A 10,894-nucleotide genomic window follows, 5' to 3' on the forward strand; every position below is an offset into this window, starting at 1 on the left:
CAGATACGAAAAGTAGACGCCGTTTATTATTATTATTTTTTGTGGGACCGGGAATTGAACCCAGGGTCTTGTGCATGCTAGGCAAGTACTCTAAAAACTAAGCTAGATCCTCAGCCCTACAAAAGCAGATATGAAGTCCTTCTTGTTTACCACTCTATCACTACTCCTGGCCCATAGGTGCTTAATAAATATCTGCTGAATAAATGAGTTTTGGGGGGTAGGGAAACTTACAGTATTCCATTAACTAGAATCTGCCCACCACCTTGTTGCTACTCCCTGGAGATATTTTGTTTTTCCCCTTTTTAAAATTTGTTTTTGTATCACGCATTGAACCCAGGGGCGCTTAACCACTGAGCCACATTCCAGCCCATTTTTTTAGTTTTCATTTTAAGACAGGGTCTTGCTAAGTTGCTCAGGGGCTCATTAAATTGCTGAGGCTGACCTTGAACTTGGGATCCTCCAGGCTCCTGAGCTGCTGGGATTACCAGAGTGCAACACCTGCTCAGCTCAATGGTACCCTCTTGAAACTGTACAACCTATAGACAAAAGTGGAGGCAATATTCTCTTCCCTTTGGGATTTATAAAACACCTGGCTTTCCTGGAGGTAGCAAGGTTAGCAAGATAATGGAAGGGATCTTAGCTCTGTAGGAAGCAAACTCACAGGAAAAAGTAACGGGAAGTGCACCTCACAAATCACAATAAGCACCAGGCACCTGACTTGCACATTGCAAAAGGGCCACAACCCTGCCAAACTACTGAGCGTAGGGTCCATAATCTCTAAAATTCCAAAAGAATTTTAGAAGCTATTTAGTTAAGGGTGAAGAAAACATCCCCAAAGTAATCAAAACCCTTCACAAGCTCCCACAGCTGCCTAGCCAGCCACTTTGACAAAACTCCAGAGGAACAAATCCAAAATCCAAACCATCTCTTGACAAGTTCAAGTCCAGCTCCCTCAGACCTGTGCCTGAAGTCACACATGATTCAGAGCCTGTAGCCTGCACTCAGATGATATACAGGATAATAAAAATACCACATTATCACCAAGTAACTATAGTCAATGCCCCCAAACAGTAGTTCTCAAACGACAAATCAAATCGATTTCGATTATTCTTAAGAGGAGTCAAAAAAAAAAAAAAAAGCCTCACCACCAACAAATTCACTCTATCTACAGTTATTATCTGCTTATTCAGAAGCTGAAGTAATTTGCTAAAAGGTCGTCCCTTTGATGTAACCAAATAAAATCCTATGCTAATTGCATTACTTCCTTATTTAATTGTAGCAAATACAGGAAGACACCTTTATTCCACCCAGCATTTAGGGAACTGACTTACATAGGAAAAATAATATAGTAGAAGGCGTAAAGCTGGGTCTTTTAATTGTCTCTCCCGTGCAATTAGGGAAAACTGGAAACTGCCTTCAAACAGCAACTGCTCTGAAAACCAAAATGATCCTGAGAGATGATTAAAGAAACCTACTATAGCCACCCCCACTAACTGCCCAGGTGACCTCAGATGAGTGAAAACTTCCCCCTGCTCAAGTTTGCTTATTCCAAAGTGGCAATAGGCATGGTTTCAATTTCCAAGGAGAATTAAAGGCATATAAAAAACCCAGGCACAGGGTCTAGACTGTGCACATGCTTGGTGAGTATGGGCTATTATAACCACTGCACCCACTTCAGAGATGAAAAAGCTGAGGTGTGTTTGTCCAAGGCAACTGCTACAATGGACCTAGAAGTCCAGCCTCAGTGTGTGAGGACTTGGTATGAATATATATATGGAATTCCCAGACCCTCAGCACCACCCAATCCCACTTCCAAGAGATGTTGGGTCACTTGCCGAAGGCAGTGTTGCCACCCAGTGCCAGCACTAAGAACAGCCACCAGCCCTGAGCCTCCATAGTCCCCAAATGGTAACACTTCAGAAAAAGGGGTATTATTATCTCTTTATTTATTTATTTTTGGTACCGAGGAATGATCCCAGGGGTGCTTAACCACTGAGCCACACCCCCCCCCATTCTTTTTATGTTTATTTAGAGACAGGGTCTCGATGAGTTACTTAGGGCCTCCCTAAATTGCTTTGAACTCTTGATCCTCCTGCCTCAGCCTCCAGAGCTGCTAGGATTACAGGTGTGCACCCAGCTAAGGGGTATTATTTTTTAAAATGGACAGGACTATGAATACATAACAGATCCTCCTAAGAATTTTGAAAAAGTTTTAAAGACAATCTTGACATCAACAGCATGTTCCCTACTCATCGAGACTCTGCTTGGTAAATGGCTTCTGGCTGCAACCCCCCTACCTGAATTATTCCAAATTAATGAGTTTATCTGATTGAAGTGTGCCGAGGAATTCGGCAGCAGCATGAGAACTCAGCTCTTTGATTCACAGAGTAACTGATATGAATTCCTCAAAAGCAAACCCGCTACATTATACAACAACCGCCTTGTTAGAAAGATAGTATCACAGACCCAAAAATAAGACCAGTTGTCCTATTTTCTTCCATGGAAGTGTTACATATTCCATGAACTATGCTTTCATTCCTCCCTTTTCAGTTGCTAGATTTCAGCAGCCAACTGTGTCACTTTGCTACGCCCCAAAAATAGCTAAACCGAGTAGTTTAAAAATCACATTTTGTTGTTTGGCCAGAAAACCATCAGGCTGATTTCAGTCTGAAAGAAAAAAATAAAAGTGATCAGAGGACAGGGGCTGCGCCTGGATCTGGGGGTTCCCTCTCGACCCCTTGGCAGGTCTGGATCTGTGAAAACAGGGAGACAGGGTTGTTGTTCCAGGGTCACCCAGGTGCAAAGCCAGTCAATAGTACTGTTTGCTTCCCATCGGTGGCGCCAAATTAAAACCCCAGAATGCCAGCAACAGAGCACAGGTCCGCAGAAGAGGAGCCAGCACCAAGCCATTCTTCCTGCAGGGGACCTGGGAGACCACATGGAGCATTTTCAGCCTTCGGGAAGCATTTTTCCCATTGGAAACAGAAAAAACAGAGACATTCTTTGCAATGCAGAGAGGCGATCTTATCTCTTCATCCTCAAAATTTAACAGTTTTACTCATTTGACCCAGGATGATCTCCAGCCAGTCCTTCTTTCCCAACCCCAGTAGCAAGGCCAGGCACAAAACCCCATTATATGTACATTATACAAATAAAAAAAAAAACAAATGTGTTTATACCTACGTGGTCTTTGGCTCCGTTCTCCTCTCTCCATACGCTCCTATCCAAATCTCTTTCATACACATGAAAATGGTGAATGTATTGAGACTATTTATCATGTAATGATAAGTATGATACTTATAAATGATAAGTCCTTAACATGCATTTTTCATTCAAGTCGCATAATGATCTGAGGAGTCAGGATACGGTCACCATCTCATTTCACAAAGTGGAAAACCAAAAAAAGAGAGGCACAGAGATGTTAAGGAACTTGTCTAAGGTGGCTTAGTTAACTTGTCTAACTAGCTTAGTTAGGACAGAAGCAAGCTGCCCAAAGGCCCAAGTTCTCAGTCCTCTAATAATCCATACAACTCTCCATGGGAACCTGATTTAGAAAAAGTTAAAAGCATTAACAAGTTCCAATCTGCTACAGGATTTCTTCTTGCTCTGTGCTGGCCAAGACTCCTCTAAACTGGCGGACACATACCAAAGTTCTCATTCTTGGTATGAATCGCCTCCCACAGGACCAACCCCAAGGATAACAGAAACACTGCCCAATTGGAGCTTCCAAAAAAGAGCACTGCGTAGAGAGAACCTCATCACTCAGTCTAAAGAACACTTGTTAAAGTGTTTTTTAAATGTTAGTCATATCAAGTGCCCATCAAAACCACGAGCCTGCACAAACCTAGTAAGCCATTTCCTGTTGATTTTTTCTTCTGTCTGAAACACTAAACATTTTGTTACATATGACACCAAGTAAAATGGCCCCTCCAATTACAGGTGTCCCTAAAGGGGGACATTGTTCATAGCATCCTCTAGCTAAACCCACCAATCCTGGAGAGCCACTGCTTACAGAGCTGGCCATCCTTCTCAGAATAGGGGTCAAGTGTGAATCACCTGCTAGACACTCCTGGCTTCATGGACTTCCCTCCAAGTGAGATTCACCGGAGTTACTTCCAGATTTTTATTCTTCTAAGAGATTAACAATTCTTTGGCTCTGGAAATTTGAGACAGGAGCATTGTAAGGGAAAAAAAAAAAAAAAAAACAGGGGGAAGTAAACACAGAGGGGTGAAACACATCATTTTTAGAACGACTGTGTGCACACGTGCATGCTTGTGGTGCTGGGATCAAACATGGGGCCTCATGCTAAGCAACTCTATCATTGAGCCAAGCCCCCAGCCCTGGGGTCACTATTGTTTTGTTTTGTTTCTTACAACTTAACATAAACAGCATTAAAATAAGTCAAAGCAAAGTCAGTAGCCGATCATCTTTTTTCCTAAATGCAAAGAATATTCTCAGAGTTCCTGCACTTATCTGGTTCTTTGCAGGCAAGAAGGTCACCCCCATTGCTCAGGCAGGGAAATAGAGGTATTTGATCTTTTAATCCTTTGCAAATATTTACCAAGGCCCAAAAGCATGCACAGACAACTTTGGCCTAATATGTGCCCTCGCCACATTGTTCTGGGACATATTCAGTGACAGTTGCCAAATTCCACAAGAAGGTCTCACAGTCTCAGAACATTTCTCACTTGCCTGAGCCCCTCCCTCTACCTCAGCAGTGGCTGCTGGCTTGACCCAGATTGAGCCCTAGTGGAGAATTCAGAGTTGGGACCCTCTTTCTTGGCTTCCACTACATTATTAGATTTTATTCCCTACACAGGCGCAGCCAAGAACGCAGCGCAAGGGATTCTCACTCATTATCTGATAGCAGCCAACCTGTAACCAAGGTGTACCAAGGACTTACTGAAGGGCATCAAATACTGTTGAGGGAACTTCAAATGTCCCCAGTTTTCCCCATTATAAAATATGACCTCTAGAAAAGTGTGCCCCCAGGATAAAGGGTCAATCGTAACTTCTAATCTCCAGATTCCAAATACACACTCACAATCTTCAACCTGCTTAGAAACAACACGCATAGCCCCACATACTGCTAGTAAAACCCTGGATGAAAATTAGATTAAAAACCACCACCACACAGAGTGGTTGTGCATGCCTATAATCCCAGGGGATTGGGAGGCTAAGAAAGGAGGATTGCAAGTTTGTTGACTTAGCAAGATCTCAGTGACTTAGCAAGACCCTGTCTCAAAATTTAAAAAAAAAAAAAAGGGGGGATGGGGATGTGGCTCAGTGGTTAAGCATCCCTGGGTTCAATCCATAGTATTACCAAAAAAAGAAAAGCAATCACCACCACCTTTCACAGTCAAAGGCTAACTGTAAAAACAACCTACTAGCTACCAGTGCTTAACCCAGGTCAGATCAATTCCAATGCCTAGATTCTTTCTTTGGGTAAGAAGTTACCAAAAAAAAAAAAAAAAAAAAAAAAAAAAATGGGAGAGGAGAGATAGCGTTTCCTGGACAGCTTCATGTAAACAACATAATTTGTGTCCAGTGAAAACAGGGACCTGTTCTCAGATTCACCATGGGACAGCACCTTTCATATGCTAACAAACCTTTCCTACACCCTTTCTTCCTCCAGGGACCCTTACTCCCTCTATTTCAAAAGATCCTGTAATGCCTATTTGTATTAATGTTCCTGCTCCATCAACCCTCTCCCATGAACACTGTCTAGGAGGGAATATCAAAAAATTTATTTCATAAACATTGTCAAAAAAAAAAAAAGACCTAGTTTAGAGACTGGGTAAAGAGTCTTCCAACAATACATCTGACATGGAGGATAGGGAGACCCTTGTGATCCCTCACACGTATCTGAGGGTAAGATGGCCAACTTCCAAATATTACTTTTGCCTTCTACTAAGAAGGCCAGGAGGGATACCTACCAGGACTAAAGCATGCAAAAACATGAAAATGCAGGAAGAGATGGCTTAGGGGAAATTGGGATTCACAGGACATCAATCATGGATCTTCCAATTCTGATATATCAAGCTATACAGCTGAGCTTGTCCATCTGAAGTGTTTCCAACGGCAGCCACCTGGATGCAAAGGAATCACGGTACAAAATACTGGAATGAAAAAAAGTTTCGCTCGGAGGGCCAAGAGAGAAATCTATTTTTAAAAAGAGTTTGTGCTGAATAGCTGGAGAATGCAAAAGAGATAAAAGGTTAACCCTTCCAGGTAATATGATTTTACATCCTGTGACTGGAGATATGGGACCAGATATTTAAATGAATTGTAAGTTGGATTTGCTTTAAAATAATGAGCGGAGACAGGCAGAGTACAGAAGCATGACCAGAGAGAGGAAACTGGGAGGTACTTGGGAATGAAATTAGCCAAATTAACTGTTATATTATGTGCATGTAAAAATATATAACAAGAATCTCACTGTTGTGTATAATTATAATGCACCAAAAAGGAGAAGAAGAAAAAAATATTTGGACGGGGTGGGGTGGGGTGGGGTGCGAAGGGGGCATAGATGAAATCAGACTGAGTTGACAATTGTGGAAGCCCAGTGAGAGATATAGAGGTTCATTATAGTCTTCTGTATTTATGTTTTTTTCATAATAATTTTTTTGAAAAAGATATAGAAGAATACAAGATGCACAATATCAGGTTTGATAATCCTTCCGCTTTGCACTTTGAAAGCCATCACTTGAAGCACTAAAGGGGAGGCGGATTCCACACCTGCCCTGCTGTTCAAAGAGTAAAAGCCACCCTTTGCTGATTCTGATCCCCTGGGGAAAGACCTATGCCAGGGGCTGTTTTCAAAGCCCTCTTCAACTACAGAGACCCTGAATCCCGAACTGGATTTGGGTTAAGATCTCACAAAGAAAACCCTAATCCAATACCAGAAGCATTTTTATCCCTCTGGTCAAACACTGAAATGCTTCAAAGGTATCATGGGAGTCCCCCAGAGAACTCTGGACACCCCGCACCACACACACACACACACACACACACACACACACACGATTTCAGCCGGTCCAAGGAGCTGCAGAGCAGAGCAGTGGCCCCCTCCTGGCGCCCAGGGGCGTCGCAGCCCCCCAGCCTCGAATCTGGGCGGGTGAGCCCCATCCCCGCTGCGTGGAGGTGGCGGAGCCCCACCAGTGGAGGTGGCAGGAACACGATGAGTGGCTCGGGGGCGCCCCCTGAGGTCCACCGGCGTCCCGGCACCCTCGGAAAACCGAAAACCGGTGTCTTTCAGGGCTCTGACATTTTAACTTTGCCTGGTTCTAAAAGCCGCGACACACTCTTCTAGCTGCACTTTTCCAAACCGTGCCTCCCACCACCGCCCCTGCCCTTCCTACACCTCTCGGCTCCCGGACAAGGATAAAGACTCTTTATCTCGCATCACAGGCACAAAAAATAAATAAATAATAAAGAAAGAAGGTAGAGGAAAGTGATCCAAGCCCCACCAAGGCAGCATCCCAGACAAGTCCCATTTTGGATTTCAAGCTTCCTTAGACACCAAAAAAAGAAAAAGAAAAAAGAAAAGAAGAGAAAGAAAGAAACAAAAAAGAAAATCACGGTGGGAACATTAACTCCACCACCGAATAAGAAGGCCAGAAATGACATTGGGAATTGGTTTCTCAAGGGCTGCCCTCCGCTGCCTCTCCCCTTCCCCTATTTAAGCGTGGCCCTCACACAGCTCCTGTGTGTACCTGAACCCACTCAGTCGCCAAGTCGGTGCCAAAGGAGCTCCTAGCAAGGGGAGACGACTAATACAAACACTGACCGGTGGCCTTTAAGGGGGAAAGGGCAGCTCTTTCTTAGTCCCCAATTCCGTGGAGGCAGGACTTTGGTGGGCAAATACCAGGCCTCCAGGTTACTGTGGACATACATCCTCACTCAGCCTCAGGGCTGGGTTTCTGGACTGTGGCAAGAGCTCAGTGCAGCTCCGGGGACTGAAGGATGCGCAGAGGAAAAAAAAAGGGGGTGCTGAAAAAAAGACAGTGTTTTGCCTCTCTGTCCCTCCAGGCCACCCCGGAGGCTGCAAAGGGTGCACTCGCAGCCAGTCCCTCTGGAGAGGGTCCCCGAGGGCAACCAGGACGCCCGCGCCCTGCTCTGGGGCGCACAACGGGGCTACCGGACCCGCTGCACCAAAACCTGGCGCTCTGACTGCCGGGGACAGGCGGCTGTTGCCAGGGAAAGCAGAAACATCGGGACACAAGCCTCTTTTTTTTTTTTTTTTTTTTTTTTTTTTGATTCAGATAACCCCCACCTCCAAGTAACCAAGAACTGGTAGATGAGAAGGCAGAAAAAACGGGGGATTCTATGTCCTTAGGGGAGTGAGAAATGAAGAGTTTTCCCCCACTCTTTCCCCCAGGCTAGGGCAGAGGACGTGGCCTCCATGCCCAGGGAAGGAGCTGGACAGCTTCGAGGGAGCTTGGGGATGCAGCACCGGGGCCCAGCCAGAAGGGAGAGAAAAGCAGCTGGCCTCTGCCCTCCCGAAGCGGGGAGGGTGTCTGCCGGCTGCGGGAAGTGGAGGGTCGCCGAGCTGCACACCGTTACGTGCAGTGATTTATTATTGTCACCAGTGGCCAATATTGTTCCTGTCTTAACCTGGCCAGAAAGGAGCGGGTCTGGGTCTGTCAGCCGCGGACAGCCTGCAAAAGGGCAAAGATGAAGGTAGGCAGGGCGTGCGAGGCAGGGAAAAAATCCTCCCCGGCGCGAACGGCAACCCAGACGCCGACCCGCCCCCTGCGCCCCGACCCCGGCAGCCCGGCAAGGCAAAGCAGCCAAGGAAAGGGGGTCGCGGGACCGGAGAGAATCGATCTCCCTGAACAGCCTATTCTCTGCCCTCCCACTGTGCCCAGGCCCCCACGCCCAGAGAACTGCTTCGCGCCAGCACCGAGGCGTAGCCCGCGCCCCAGACCCAAGCTGGGGTAAGGAGAGGCGCCCCCGGCCCCTGGAACCAGAACGCGGGCTGTTCCCCATATCCTAATGCTACGCGGCCAGCCTCCAGCTACCATCCCCGAACACCAGCGCTTCCAAGGGGTCGGAGAACTGCAAAACGAGCTCCCTTTAAGAGCTCTTTCAATCCCCACTGGAGCGAGGGAAGCACCCAGGACCCCCCCAAAACCTACAGAAGCATCCTTCTCATGGCCTTAGTCTCGCCAACCGTCCTACAACTCTAGCCTTCCGATTGGCGCCGGATCAGCAAAGCAAGTCCCCTTTTCTCCAGACTCCAGCTTCCCGAGCCTTCCCCCCCACCCCAAACCAGAGCTGGAGCAGACCCCTGGTTTACAATCCTCCTACCCGGCTGGCCCCTGCTTTCGCCCTCTCAGACCACCAGTCCCGCCAAACGTCGCCAGAACCAGTGAAGCAGATCCCCTTTTCCTCCCCGAGGAGCCCGGCCCCCCACCACCCTCTCCAGGGTCTCTAGGACTGGCGCCCAAGCTCCGCGCTCCGGCCACAACTCGGCATACCCAGCGCGCGCGGGCCGGGGCTGCGTCCCCTCGGCCGCCGGCACTCACCGGGGAAGCACACCACATAATGGAGCACGGAACTGGTGATTTTCAGGAACAAAATCCACCAACACGGTTCCAGTAACCTCCGCATGTCCGAAAACGCACATCGAAAAGAAGAAAGCAGGGGGGGTAAACTTGTTGAATAAGTTCTTGCTTCCGTGCGAGCCTCCGCTAAGCCTGGGCGCTTTCCCGGCTCGCCAGCTCCACGGGCCCCCCACGCTCAGCGGCGAGTCCCCCTGGAATCCGGGAAGCCGCCGAGCGCCCCCCCGGAAAATCTCAAAAAGTGACTGAGGATGCAAAGCCACGCTGGGGACGATCCTCTCGGCGGAGAAGGGCTGGTTGTCGTTCAAACAGGAGCGAGCGGAGCTGGCAGGGAGAGGAGTGGGCGGACGGCGACGATGCCCGGGGCCCGGGGCAGGCAGGGACCGCGGGCGGCGACGGCGAGCAGCCGAGGATCTCCAACTTGAGTCGGCAGCACAGCGCAGCCGGAGAGCCGGCGGGCGGCGGCGGGCTGATCGCGGCGCGGCGTCTCCGGGCTTCAGGCAGGCAGCTCCTTCCAGGGCCCCGGGAAGGAAGGAGGCATGTTTGCGATCTGGGAAGGGGAGGGCAGAGGCGGGGGGATCGAAGGGCCCCCCCAGAATAGAAACGGCCGGAGGAAACGCAGGAAAACACAAAGGATCTCAGAGGGGCGCTGGGGCGAGGGCGCCTTCAGTCCATGCTCCTGAAAGTTGTGGCTCCGGCGCAGGCTGGGGAGGAATCGGGAGCGCGGGGCTGGAAACTGGCCATGCCTCCATACAGGAAGTAACATGTGAGCATGGATCCTGGCAGAGACTTTAAAGCCGGCGAGCGGGCGAGCGAGCGAGCAGGGGGCGCGCAGCGGCGGGGACGCGCTGAGACGACGGGGGCGCGCAGCCCGGGGCAGCCGGCAACGGGAACGCGCGCTCCGCGCTCTTAAAGCGGCCACGCTTGGCTCCCGCCTTCCAAAGGTCCCACAGCTCAGCCTTGTAGGCGCACCCTGGGAGCTGCGAGCTCTACTGGGAAGAGTTTTGGTGGCTGGGGGTGACTCTGGCTCAATCTCGGAGACAGAGGAGGGCGGCAGCCTTCTGGGGCCGACGTGCCTGCCAGATTCCCGTTGTGCGAGTTCCCAAAGACGCTGCGCGCTCCGCGCGTTTGGCTAGATTCCCCAGTCCGCGTAGCTCGCTGATCCCGGACTTGGGGTGGGGTAAGGGGTGGCTTGGCCCGAGTCTGGGGAAAAGACAGAGGCAACCAGCTGCCTGTTCTAAGGCGAGAGGGTTTCCTGTTCGGCTTCACTGCCTTGACAGCGCCGCGGTGGGGCGCACCATCCGCGCCCCCTGTTCGCGCCCCCAGC

The 10,894-nt window shown here is 49.1% G+C and overlaps 1 protein-coding gene across 3 annotated transcripts in view; it reads right to left on the bottom strand.

The window, feature by feature from the left end:
- Ptprg (protein tyrosine phosphatase receptor type G) overlaps nucleotides 1-10,332 on the bottom strand; it is a 713,787-nt gene extending 703,455 nt beyond the window's left edge. Inside the window, exon 1 of one of the 3 annotated variants that reach the window (XM_076870736.1) lies at nucleotides 9,532-10,332. In XM_076870736.1, the coding sequence (XP_076726851.1) occupies nucleotides 9,532-9,616 (85 nt within the window). In that variant the 5' untranslated portion in view covers nucleotides 9,617-10,332. The remainder of the gene's footprint in view (nucleotides 1-9,531) is intronic. The other 2 variants (XM_076870676.1, XM_076870809.1) reach the window with 2 other exon arrangements.
- Between the last annotated feature and the right edge of the window lie 562 nt (nucleotides 10,333-10,894).

This window comes from Callospermophilus lateralis, chromosome 1, assembly GCF_048772815.1.
Source record: "Callospermophilus lateralis isolate mCalLat2 chromosome 1, mCalLat2.hap1, whole genome shotgun sequence".
NCBI lineage: Eukaryota > Metazoa > Chordata > Mammalia > Rodentia > Sciuridae > Callospermophilus > Callospermophilus lateralis.